This window comes from Coturnix japonica, chromosome 16, assembly GCF_054131305.1.
Source record: "Coturnix japonica strain WE chromosome 16, WE-NBRP24, whole genome shotgun sequence".
Classification (NCBI taxonomy): Eukaryota; Metazoa; Chordata; class Aves; order Galliformes; family Phasianidae; genus Coturnix; species Coturnix japonica.
The window spans coordinates 1652145-1665404 of NC_140678.1; the positions used below are offsets into that span (position 1 = coordinate 1652145).

Genomic DNA, 13260 nt, shown 5'->3' on the forward strand with positions numbered 1-13260 from the left:
AAGGACAAATCCCTTGTTGTAGACAAGTCAAAGCCTGGAAAGAAGCAATTGTCTGCTGCTCCGTGCAGCCTAGGAGTGTTTCCATGCCTGGGTGTAGGAGGGTGCTGAGGGCAACACCCCATGCTCCCAGCCCAGCCCTTCCAGCAATGGAGCCCATAGGACTTTCAGGGCAGTTCTCCCACGTGCTGCAGGCGGTGCTTTGAAGGGCTTTCAGCTGTGCTTTGTCTGTGTCTTCAGGAGGCTCCTGTTCTCCCTTCTCGCCCTGGGGTGGATCAGGTTAAGGATGCAGAAAATAGGGCTTGGAAAAGAAAGAAAACAAACATGAAAACAATCCTAAAAGTGGGGCTGGGGGCAGGGAAAGGGGGTCAGCAGAGAATAGTGGGCATGGGGGGAACAAAAGGCTTCAGCCCAACTCACACCCCCCCTGTAACACTGGCATTACCCCACCAGGTGCCTCCTGTGCCAAATGCTCCCCCTGCACCTCTGCAGCTAATTTGCACCAAGACAGCCCTATCGGTTTTTGTTCCTTTTCATCAAATCTGTTTTATTTTTCCCTCGAGTTTTCTGTGCAGGGTGTGAGGTCATCCCACGGGAGCAGGTTTGTGATGGGTGCAATGCAGGAGGGCACAGAAAAGTGATGTTCCAAGGGCAGCTCGGTGCTTAGAAGTCTCACTATCAGTCTTGATGTGCCTGGCTTTATAGTAAAGAGGGTGCATGCTTGCAGGGGAAGGAGGAGGAAGATTTCAAAGTAGGGAAGAGCCCAGGGAATGTCAGGTGCCAGAGATCCAACACTGCACTGAGATAAGCGACAGCTTTTGTTTAGAAACTGCAAATGTGCCGCAGCCCTTGTTTAAGCACACAGCTTTAACTCTGCCAAGGAGTGGAGCAGTGCAACCATCTCCTGCCGTAGAGCTTCCCCCTTCCCAAGATGAGGCCATACAACCCTGCCTGCTCGAGGGCTTGTGATGGGGTGAGTGTTCTGAAAGCTCCCATGCCTCACCTGGCATAGAGCTGGAGTGGGAGTTTGCCTTCTGCCTTTCAAAAGAAGCTGCACCTGCTTTCATTTAATAAGAGGAGGTGGTGCCTAATGCTGTTGCATTGCTTTGGCTGCTATTGCCTCGATCATGAGGGATCCCTTTCAAATGGTCTCATAGTGAGCAGCGTGCTATGGGTTTGGCATTGGGATGCAGCAGCTCTGCTTCAGCCCAACCCACATCTACCTGAGCATCCAGCCAAGACCTGAACTCCTGCATTTGAGAAGGTAAAAAGGTTGGTGCCAAATGTAGCCATGGCTGGGGAGCCCTGCCAGCACTGGGTGCTCCTTTGCCTGCTTTTCCTATCATGTTCTGCTGATGGGAATAGGCAGAAAGCTTGCTTTTGGCTCAGCATCCCAGCTCCAAGCCTTGCACGCTTGTTGTGCCCTTTCCAAAGGGGAGAGATGGCTTTGGAAGGGGCCCAGTAAGTCTGGCAAGCGTTTCTGCTGGACCTTGCTGCTGCTAATTTCAAATTCTGCATGCTCTGTAGGGTGCCGTGCTCCAGCACGTGTCCTGCGTGTGACCGGTCACTGCCTATTGCATCTCCATTGTTAATGTTTGTATGCAGTTAAAACCCGAACTGGAATTAATGTTCTTTTTCATTTGAGATGGCAAGCGAGTTTCCTAAGGGGACAAATTCAGTGCAAGGTGCCATTTTGTTACTCTGGATGGGCTCATCTCCAATTAGCTCCGTTATTTCCATGGTACTAACATGGCTGGAGGATGCAGTACATGCATCTTCTTTCTGACCCCCAAAATCACTGTTAAATGCAGTGTATCTTAATACTGAACCCCATGGGGTGATGCTGTTTGCAAGCACCGTTTTCACCAGTGATGCATCTTATTGCTTCAGCTGGAGCAACTTTGACTTCTGTGCTCACAGCAGTGAGATGTGGTGTGTGTGTGTGTGTTTCCTGCATGATCTGAACCCCAGACCTGTTTGTATGAGAAGAGAGCATCCCTGCAGCAGGCAGCATTGCTGCCCACCAGTGCAGGGTCTCTGACCCTCTTGTGGAGCACATTATTTCCATGCAGACGGGGCAGATGCAAAGCAATCGCCCAACCCTGGGCTGGAAGCATGCCCAGGAGCAGCGAGAGCCAAGCTGTGCCTGGAAAGCTCTTGGAACAGGCTTGGTACCTCTGCCCCGTGTCGCGGGCATTGCAGCAGGTGAGCACGGGGTGGCAGCTTGCTGGCAGTTCTTCTCTTCTGCTTTGGCTCTTATTGCTGTGCTCAGCCTGTTCTACCAGCTCTGGGTGCTGCAGGGCAGTGGGACGGTGCCATCCGACACAGCTGTCTCAGTTATGCCAAGAAGTTTGCCCACATCTGCCTCTTGGATTCCCAGCCGCGTGGGTTGGGATTAGCCTGCCTTCTCCCAGCGCCTCCATATAGCTGAGCCATCCCAGGAGCATGGCGAGGGGGTGGCAGCCTGCAGGCTCACAGCTGCCTCTCTTGGAGCCCTGGGCTGTCCCTTGTATCACCATGCAATGGGGATGAGGGACCTGGGCATCACTGAGGTGCTGGGCATGTGCATTTACCCAAAGCTGATGGGCTTGGCAGGAGGTTTGAATGCAGTGTCTCTTTTGAGTGATGTCTTCTGGAGGAGAGAGGTGGTATTTTAATGCATTTTGTTGGATTTCAATTCACACGTTGCCCAGAAAGCTGTGGGTGCCCTATACCTGGAGGAACCCAAGGCCACGTGTGGGCACTGGGCAGCGTGAGCTGGTGGGGGGCACCCAGAAACACAGCAGGGAGTGGGATGGGTGGCTCTGGGGTCATTTCCAACCCAACCATGCAGTGATCTTAGGGCTGTTGTGTACCTCCAAGTTGAGCTGAGCCTGCATGGGGATGATCTCACTGCAGGTCTTAGAGACCCTCCTGCCTGAAGGTTCCCAAGTATTCTTCAAGTCTTGATTAGCACATTAGTTTAAACCAATTGAGTTATATATGCCACGCAGGGAAGAAAGGTACTGCGCTCCTTCGGTGTTGACTTAAAGTTTAATTAATTTTGTTGCCAAATGAGGCATGAAATACGGTGTGAAATACATTGTGGTGCTGAATGTGTAATTGTACGTGGGGCCGACTGTGCGTCGGGGATAGGAGAGCACCGGAGGCGAGTGGTCTTATGGCACTGAAACCCACGTCTGGCAGCTGGGGCATGGCTGTGTTTGTGCCTATGGCACTGAGCTGGGCTGGAGGGGACTGTACCCAATAGCTGCCCTAAGGATGTGGGATAGGGCCAGCCCCATGCACAGCCACGCTCTGCCCTCTGTGTTGTGCTGAATATGGCGCAGACTGGCTTTGGGGTTGGATGGGGCAGTTTTCCTGCTGGCTTTGGGGTTGGATGGGGCAGTTTTCCTCTTGGCTTTGGGGTTGGATGGGGCAGTTTTCCTCTTGGCTTTGGGGTTGGATGTGGGGCAGTTTTCCTTCTCTTTCTGGGTTTGTGTGGTTCTGTGGGATGGAAGCACATAGCGAAAAGTATTGAAGGAGGAAAAAGGTGAGCAGTGAATGTAGGTTTCTTGCTTTATCTTTTGAGGATTTTCAGAGCTGTTTGGTCGATGCCCTTCAGGATGCTGTGATGAATGTATCTGGAGGGCAGACGTCTTTGCAGCAGCTTATATCGCATCGCCTCACTGCTAGAGCAGGTGGATGCCAGGACACCTGCCTTTATTTCCCTGCATTTTTCAATTATCTCTCTCCAGGTAGCTCGGCTCCAAGGCTAACAGGAAAAAAAATACCTAAGAACCTCCTGTCCATCTGCTGTGAGCCCTGAGCATCACAGCCCCACCTCCAAAGTGACCGGAGGCACCATCTCTCTCTAAATTTAGCCTGAGATTGCGTCAGGAGCAAGAGGGAGGTGAAGTTAACATGGCACAAGCCTCTTTTTTTTCTTCCAGCAGAGGAGCCTTCGTGGTTAGGCAGGGACTGAAGAGAAATGAATGGCATCGCTGCAGGGTGGCAGGAACCCACGTTGAGTGGGTGAGTTTTGGTAACATGCAGAGTAAAGGGTGTTGTTTGACTGGTCCTAAACAGGAAAAGCTTCCAGGAAAGCACGTGCTGCTCCCCGTGTCCTGCCTGCAGGTAGTGCTGTGTGTCAGAGGTGATGCTTGTCCCATATTGCAGCTGGGGTTGTGACCACCTGGAGCCATTCCTCTCCTTCTCCAAGGGGTTTCAATCATCTTCTGCTTGCATGGATGGGGAATTGCTGTGGTTTTCACCATGCTGGGCTCTGTCAGGGTGCTGCTGTGGGCAACCCAACACGGCCCTGACCCAACAGAGGACACAGCCACGATCCTGCAGGACCCATCCAGACAGAGGGAGATGTGAAGGATGCAGGTGTTGCTGATCACTGTTGCCTTCCCCTATGGCACAGGGTCCCTACCCCCTATTGCAGAGGACAGTTGTGTGACAGTGCAGAGTGGGGAGGTCCTGGGCCCCTTCTGCTTTACCGAGGCCTATTTTTAAAAGTGAGGTGGTCTCTCCTCCAAAGGCTTGTTAATGCCCCATTAACATTGTTATACAAAACAGCAGTACGCCATTTAATTAGGAAAAATACTACTAACCTCTACCATATGTTGCTCTTCTCCTCGGATTTGCATTTGAAAGTCCAGCTGAATTTCAATGTGAAACTGGATTTTATCCAAGTGATGAATGGCCTGAGAGGCAGTGGGAAGATGGATGTGCCTCCCTATCAAATGTCGTGGGGTTTGTATTATTTTTTTCTCTTTGGAAAAGAAAGAAATGAGAGCATTGGATGCCTTCATTCCTCCTTGTCCAGCCATTCAGCCTGCTCACACCTTTCCTCCCATACCTTGCGTGGCTGTGTGCTGGTTCTGCATCCCCCAAGCCTGAAATAAAGGGATGTATTTCAGGTACTGCTGCTCTCCTGTAGGCTTTGCCATCTACTTGCTTGACCTAAGGGGGATGACAGTACCTACAGGTAGCCCTTCTAAAACACAAGCAAAGCACCCAGCTGTGCAGCATCACATGGAGCTGCTGGGTGGTCTTTGCTTTGCTTTCCTAGCCCTGACCATCACTTATCCGTGGGCAGCACACAGCATTGCTGCAGGAGCCACAGAGCTCACAGCTCCATGCTGAGCCATGGTTCTAGTTGTCCTCTGAGGTCTTTTGCTCACAGCAAGCTCAGCATTACCTCTCAGTAGCTCTCAGTGACCTTTACTTTGCCTACCTGGCAATAAAAAAGAGGTGAAAACCACCTTAAAAATGAGCTCCTATCCTGCTTGTTTCACATCATCTCAGATCTTCCACGCTGGTGCTGCGGGGCTCTGACTTTTGTTCTCCTTTCCCCTGGGCCTCTCAGGTCAGCTCAGTCTTTTAAGGCAGTTTAGGTTGTATTTTGTTGCTGTTGTTGTGTTCGTGCAGCTGAAGCGATGTGATGACATTTCCAGATTAGGGTGATGGAATAACAAGTCAGGAAACTCTTTTTGAACCGTGCTGTGTTGGAGTTGGGTTTTTTTTTCCCCCTTCTTACGTTAAAAAAAGGAAGGTATGTCACTTCCGAATGATCCAGGTCACTGCTTGGGATGATCTCTGCTTTGGCACGAGTGCTCCTTGCCACCATAGCTGTGCCTGGTGGGTCCCCAAAAGGACAGAGCTCAGCAACTGCAAAGCCAAATGGCTCACATCCATCCCCAATGCTCCGTGCCACCCCTTCTCCCATCCCTTCCCTGGGCTGTTCCATCTCTGCTCATCCATTACTTCACTCTGCAGATTGGAAAACAGACACCAGCAGCCTCACCGGATCGTCTCGCAATGGCGACTTCCTTCCTAAAAAGAGGAGGATGTTTGTGGACTTGGTGACTTGCCATTCTTTTTCCCCTCCCCATCTCATCGCTCTCTTGCTTTACAGGGATTATCACCTCTCGCTTCATGTTCCCAATAAGCCAAAGTGCCAGCACAGAGCTCACCCCGGCCCTGCAGCATTTGCCCTTCTTTGGCTCTGCATTAAGGAGGCTGTGAGTCACTGCAGAGCGATAGTTACCCCGTTCCCATCTCGCATTCGTGTTGTGTAGCCAGCAGGATTATTTATAACTTAGCCAGCATCCCGAGTCTATTGTTTCAGCAAAGAGCAGCAATGACTCGATGACTTCCTGAGGTTTTTTGGTTGTTGGGTTGGTTTTTGTTTTTTGGGTTTTTTTTTTGCTTGGCTTTTTCTGTTGTTGTTGGTTTTTTTTTGTTTTATTTCTTTTTACCACCCCCTCATTTTTATTTTTTTTCAATCCGCTTTTCCTTCCAACTATTATATTCGCCAGTTGGATCCTTTCCCTGTCCCCCCCCCCCCAACATCTTCCCTTCCTCATTGTGCATTCGTGCTGCTGACAATCGTGCTCCGATGTTGCTTTAACCCTAGAAGTGGGGTTTGTGCCCAGGGAGGCACATTGAGGAGCTCCTGCTGCCTGTTTTACAGCCCTAATCCCCCCCTGGTTAAGCACAGCCCCATCCCAGTGCCTTCCCTTTGATACACAGAGCACCCCAGGAGCACAATGGGGGTAGAACAGCTGAAGATAGAACAGCTTCTTGTGGTCAGCAGAGATCCTGCGTGGGTCCTCTCGGTTTCTGTTAGCTCAGAACTCAAAACTGAACCTTTGATTTATTTTTAAGCCTCTGTTTCTGCCCAAGGTGCCCGCAATCCTTTGCTTTCCCTCTCTTTGCAGCCCCTCTGGACCCTTCCCAGTGGGCCATGCCATGACCCAGCCCCAAATAATGGGGGCTGATAACACAGAGATGCTGCTCTCCTGGTGATGCTCTCCTGGTGCTGCCTGGTTTTGTGCAAAAAAAAACATGAACTTGGCCCAAATGGAGCCCCACAGCTCTGGAAATTCTGCTTGGATGTGAGCAGGAGTAGGGAAACAAGTGGTGAATTCTGTCCTGTGGGGTTTCTGTGCTCATTGTGGCTCATTGAGCTCCTCCAGGTTTGTGCACAGCACAGGGTTGTGGGTCCGACCCAGTGCTGTGCTGGGTGTGGGGCAGAGGTGATGCTTTGCAGTGAGTGGGAAATGGCCATATGGGGAGCTGATGTGTGGGGCCCTAACAGTGCTGATTGTCTCATAGCAATTGAAATCAGAGGTCCTTTGGGCTGCGAGCTGAACTGGTAAGAGCTTAGTCAACATCAGGTGGGTTTGGGTTGTGCAGAGCCAGATGAGAACCCAAGGAGGGTCCTTGCATGCAGCTGTATTGTTTTGCTTCTCCATTGAGTCTTTAGAATGGGGTTCCCCAAGGAAGAGCAGCACCCCTATGCAGGCTCCATCCCACCCCACAGCACTGGGAGCTCAATATGAGCATCGCTGCCTCTTCCAGCCCTTCTGGGCCAGCTCTGAAATAGAGAACAACCCTTCACCTCCCAGCTCACTTCATCCTTCTCAAAGCACTGTGGTTTTTCGTTCCGTTTCCTTTAAATAATGTTCCACGTAGTTGAAAAACCGTAAGGCTGGTGGGGTGGTTGTTGTTTGTTTTTAACCCCAAATGAGATAAAGATGAACGCACAATGTTGAGGTTTGGATGGCAGATGCTGGGAAGTGAGGGGTTCTCCAGCCCCTGTGGTTATGGATGGAGAACACGGTGGGTGGTGGCAGAGTTGGTCCATGCAGGTATTTATCTTTGCATTGTGCCATAAAGCTGCGTCAGCTCCGGGCTCTGCCGTTGCACTTCCAGCACTGCCTTAATTTTAGGGCAAGTCTTTCTTATAGGTACAATAGCACGAAACAGTTTTGTTCCCTGGAGAGAGTGGCTTTGAGGTTTGAACATTTATAAAAACGCTTTGAGATCCACAGATAAAGGAGAACAAGACAATAAGCAGCGAGTTGAGCCGTGCCAGACAAATCCCCCATATCACCACAACAGAGCCGGGCAGGATGGGGTGGGGATGGCTTTTGTTAGAGGGCAAACAGCTTCTCTATAGCTGCCATGTGGACGTGATCGGAGGGGTGCAGCCAAGCCCTGACCTTGGCCATTCACGGAGCTGGTGCCAAGGGGATCACAGCTGTGGGTAAGGGCACTTTGAGTTTACCCTGCGCTTCCCATTGCCCCGGGGTGCTCTCTGTTTTGCTCCATGCTCTCAACTCCCCATGCAGGGCATCATAACCCCCCCCCCCTTGGTAAACTTAATCCACGCCATAAACCTCGTTAACTTTCTTTTAAGTGCCTCTGCCTGTCCTTAGAGTGAACTCTAAACAAAGGCAGTGGGCAGGGACGGGGCGGCCGGAGGAGGAGCAGCGCAGGGATGGGACGCAGAGCTCAGGGCTGCAGCTGTGCTGTGGACATGGCAGCGCTGCACAGGCTGCACAGGGGTAGGTGCCCACCAGCATTGGGCAGCATGGGGGGTTTGGCTTGGGGTGTAGGATGGAATCATTCCCAGTGCATCAGCTGGAGGGGATCTGGAGGTGGGAGGGGGGTGATGGAGATGTGCTGTGCCCGCTGCTGGGTCCTGTGCTGCTATGGGGGCAGGAGTGGGAGCAGGATGCAAGAGTTCTTGTCTTTTTTTGCTGCTTCTCTGCCTTCTTCTGTAGCGTAAGTCCCTTAAGTCTGCTAACAGAGCAGCACAGTGCATGGCTGGATGCTGGCCCTGCAGCACCGCAGGGCTTCTGGCTGCCTGCAGACCCTGACCTGTGCTTGGTGGGAGCAGTGGGAGGCACATCGTCCCTTGTATCGTGGTTTCATTTAATCTGGCTTTAGAAAGGAACCCAACCCCTGCCTGGCTGTGGTGTATGGCAGCATCTGGATGGTGTGCAGTGCGGATGAGGCTGGGCTGCTGCTTGCACAGGTTTGCAGAACAGGGAGAGAAAATGAGCAGCATTGAGTAATAGATCAGTGCCTGCCCCAAGGTGGCATTGAGAGGGGTCAGAGCAATGGGATCTACTTGCAGATCTGCATGTGGTTCCCAAGGAGCTGGTAGGGGATGCCCGGGTTGCACCCAGGGAATGGTGTGAGATGCACTGCAGGGACAAGTGCTGCTCATTCCTGGACCTGTAGGAGCTGTGGCACACACTGAGTGCCATCTGCTGGCACCTCCCTGTGTGCCCAGGGACAGTGAGGGCTTGGGGACAGCAGAGGTGACTTGTGAAGCAGGGGCTCCTTTGGGTGGTCAGAGCCTAAAGCTGTAGTGTAGCAATGATTTCTCACCAAGCTTGGGGCGATGCTCAATGGGTCTTTAAAGCAGAGCTGATTGTGTTCAGGTGAGCTCTCCCTGTGTCCCCTTGGCTTTAGGGGCAGAAATGGAACATGGAGTGTGGTTATGCCAAGATGTGGATTCTTAGCAGGGGAAGGGACAGACGAACATCTTGAAGTATTTATATTTAAAGGAGGGGTTGGGGGGGGGATAAAAAGCCATGGATCTTGGAAACGGTGCTTCTTAGTAGCAAGGAGATCAAACGCGGCCCTTTTTAATGCAATTTAAATAATCGATGGTATATTCAATTACCGAAATATTTGGCAGAGCTCTAAATAGGTCACATCTGTCCTTAAACCATTCTGAAGGTAAATACCTCTCACTGTGATGCCTGAGCTCCACTGGAATTGGTGCCCAGAGGGGACGCTCCTTGGTTACAAATGGGGTTATCCCCCAAATCCTGAGCCTTGTGAGCTGCTTTGGGATCCCAGAAACCCAAGAATGGCTGTTGGGTTTGCCCTGGGGATCCTAGAAGCCTGGCCATGTGTATTCTGGATATAGAAGGTTGCAATGCTGTATTTGCAGTGCTGCGTTGTTCCAGCGTGATGGGGGCAATTTGGGGGTCCAGTGGGGAGCCCCACATTCAGCCTCATCCTTTTGGATAAGGAAAAGGGGGGGAAAAAAGACAAAGCTTTGTTGTGGCAACGGAGGTCTTGAAGCGATTTGCAAACAAAAGCTGGAGCTCAGGGCTCAGCTCGGCCCCGAACGGAGGCAGGTGGTGTGGAGAACACTTTGTTTGGGAAAGTTTTTCTCATTGTGTCGAACAATTCTTCTTCGATGAGCCTTCCTGTGGGCTGAATCATCGGGGCCAGAGAGATCGAGTCGGCTCCGTGCGTCGCATCCTGTGCGAGTCGAGGCATCCTGAATGGGGCTGAGGGTACGAGGTTGGGGGCTGGAGGTGCAGGGTTGGGGTCTGAGGGTTCAGGATTGGGGCTGAGGGCTCAGGGTTAGGGGCTGGGGATGCATAGTTGGGGTCTGGGGGTGCAGGGCTGGGGCTGGGGATGCATGGTTGGGGCTGAGGGCTCAGGGTTAGGGGTTGGGGATGCATGGTTGGGCTCTGGGGGTTCAGGATTGGGGCTGAGGGTTCAGTGTTAGGGGCTGGGGATGCATGGTTGGGCTCTGGGGGTGGAGTGTTGGGGACCAGTGGTGCAGAGTGGCAGCCCTATGGGACCCCCGTATGGAGAAGAAGCTCCTGCTTTCTCCTTCCCCTCATCTCTCCTCTCCCCCCACACACACTCTCACTAAAGACATAATCTTTTTCTTCCCTTCTAACTCCATGAAAGCTGATGGGGTGCACTGCTGCATTCTTAACTGCAGGGAGTACACTCATAGATAAGCCTCCTCCCTAAATAGGAGACCTTCAGAAACCCCCAAGTCCACACCAATGTGGCTGTGTTCAGCCGTGATCCACGTTATTTGGAGCTGAGCATCAATTTGTCTAATTTTTAACCACTGCAATGCTGGCACCGCTCTGGGGACTCATCCCAGGGGGACACCAAGGATCCCTTCTCCTTCAGTGTCCCTCTGATGTCCCTGTGATGGTTGGGTGGCACCAAGTGGGCACTTGGGTTCTATTCTACCCCACAGGTGATGGAGGGCGAGTGGGAGAAGCTTTCCACCCCTCCCCTGCAACAAGAGGTAGTTTCATCTCCACCACCACCCTCATTCGGTTTTACATTGCAAATGAAACAATGCTTGGAAAGATGCAAATGGGAGTGGAAATAGAGGTAAAAACTCTGCGCTAAAATAGCCTGGGTGGGTGTGTATGGTGTCTGTTTGTGTCCCCATAACCCACCGTTGTCTGCACCTTCCTATGGAACACACAGCCGTCGTATTTTATCCCCGGGGCTCAGCAAAATGAATTCTGTCTTTGGGCAGCGTGATGTGTCCGCATCTTTCATGAGCCTGCAACTTTGTGGTGTAGCAAATGAGCTGGAAAAAGGCTGCAGGTTTCCTCCTTTGCCCAGAGCTCTCTGTTTAATGGAATATAACGCCTCGCTGTATGAATAAGCATCGATCTGCTGGATTTGAATTGTTTTGTGGTCACAAACACAGTGATGGTGTTGAATGCAAGGGATGATGAAGATGTGGAGTGGTTCTCATTGGGCTTTGCTCATGCTGAGGTTGGCTTGTAGGGCTGTTGTTCCGTTAAAGGTGTTATAAGCACATGTATGGTCTTCGGGGTGGGGATTTGGGGTGTCAAGGGGTCACTGTGGGTCCTCCCAGAGGGGCTGGGATGGAGGGGATGTGGGTAGAGTCTTCCTGGAGAGGATGGAGATGAGGAGATGACATGGATAGAATCCTCCTAAGGGGGATGGAGATGAGGGGACATGGGTAGGGTCCTCCTAGAGGGGCTGGGAATGGAGGAGACATGGGTAGGGCCCTCCTGGAGGGGATGGAGATGAGGGACATGGGTACGGTCCTCCCATAGAGGCTGTGGATGAAGGTAGGGTCATTGTGGAGAGGCTGGGACAAGGGACACGTGCAGGTTTGTCCCATGAGCTGCTGGCGTTTGGGAGGCACCAAGTGCATCAGGAGGCTCCATGTTGTCCTCCATCCCCTTTCCATGTTGTCCTCCATCCCCTTTCATGCCACTCCTTTGTGGTGTTGTTTGGCCATGGCTGGCCCTTTGTTTTTACAGCTGCTGGAAGTGTTTTGGGCTGGAAGGTTTATTTTCTTCCCTTTGCTTGTCGTCACAGGTTTGTTTTCTTTCTCCCTGCGGCATCTCTTGGCCTTGCTGGGCTCTGGGAAGCCCAGCTCTGCTAGGGAGGCCCATAGATCTCACTGCTTTCCCTTGGTCCCATTGACTGTCATTCTGGCCATGGAATGACCCCTCCTCTGGGCTGAAGGGCCACGTTGCAGCATTTTCCCACCACTGCAATGAATTAGGGCTGAATTATGGGCAGGCTCGCTCTGCTCCCCATTACCTTTGGGTGACTGGGTCCCCATCCCTCCTCTTGGTTCCATCACCACCTCCCAGACCATCTTCCAAAAGACCGTGAGTATTACAATGCCTTTTTTCCCCCCCTGCCTTTGTTCTGTCTGTAGGTTTCATTTCTCTCCTGCTTTGTCCCCATACTCATCCCTTACCCATAGCCAATGGGATATGGATCGCTCCCCTTGCCCTATGTGGTACTTCTCCCATATTCCCCCAGCCCCAAATCTTTCCTACAGCCCTTCTCCCATTGTGGACCAGGCAGAAACTGCTGAACCAGAACCCAGTGCCAGAGCAGCTGCTGAGCACAGGAATTAACGAGCACTGAAATGGTGGCATCAGCTTTTTTCTTTAAATCCAAATGATCCGTGAGTGTTCCTTTGGGGAGGGGGATAACACCAGGCATCCCCTCTGGGTTGGGGGGTGGCTTTGGATTCTTGGGGCTTTCACCATCCCAACTAAAGAGATAGAGGGGGGATGTTTGGAAGCCCCAGGTCTATGGTTTGGGGGGAGTAGATATGTGTTGATCTGCATCATCCCATCTAACATCCCTCTGTAAGACAGTCCCCATTGGTGGCTTTGGGGATTGTGGATGGGATCCACTGGGGACCCCAAGCTTTCCCCTCCCTCTGCATATGGGACTTCTGCAGCCAAAACGTGATCATTTTAAGGCAGCATAGGATGTGAATGGGAGCTGTGCCCCTTGGGCTGAGCGTCCCGAGCTGCCCTCCAGGTGTTCAGCACTGCTCACCCTGGGTTTATTTTGTGTATTAGAGGCGGAATTGTTTTGTCCAACGCCGGGAAAGGGAAGTGAACACATTGTATGGTCCCATCCACAATCCACGTCCTGTAAACAGCCCACGACCGCCTTCCCTTCCAACCTGTTTGTTCCTCTGCAGGGACGGATGGGGCTGGTAAATAAACAGAGACGTGGGGCTCTCCCCCTGTGGGGGCTTCCCCAGGATCCATCCCATGACTCTATGATGCAGCTATGGGATTTTATTCTGCTGCAGGGGACAAAACAGCCCCGCCGGTTCGCCTGGGCCTTAAAGCTAATTACCAGTCGACTAATTTTATTGATTTCAAATCCCTTTTAGCAGAGATTTTG

The 13260-nt window shown here is 51.9% G+C and overlaps 1 protein-coding gene across 50 annotated transcripts in view; it reads left to right on the forward strand.

The window, feature by feature from the left end:
* Positions 1-13260, forward strand: part of TCF3 (transcription factor 3) — a 53900-nt gene that overhangs the window by 12113 nt on the left and 28527 nt on the right. For 9 of the 50 annotated variants that reach the window (XR_014935018.1, XM_015886506.2, XM_085517621.1 and 6 more), the window contains exon 1: positions 8258-8339. The exons of 35 other annotated variants lie outside the window; for them this stretch is intronic. Coding sequence is in view for 11 of the 15 variants with exons in the window: in XM_015886506.2 (XP_015741992.2) it covers positions 8273-8339 (67 nt within the window). In the remaining 4 variants the exon portion in view is untranslated. Of the gene's footprint in view, positions 1-8249; positions 8340-11958; positions 12216-13260 lie in introns of those variants that run through there. 6 more of the 50 variants (XM_085517617.1, XM_085517619.1, XM_085517622.1 and 3 more) reach the window with 4 other exon arrangements.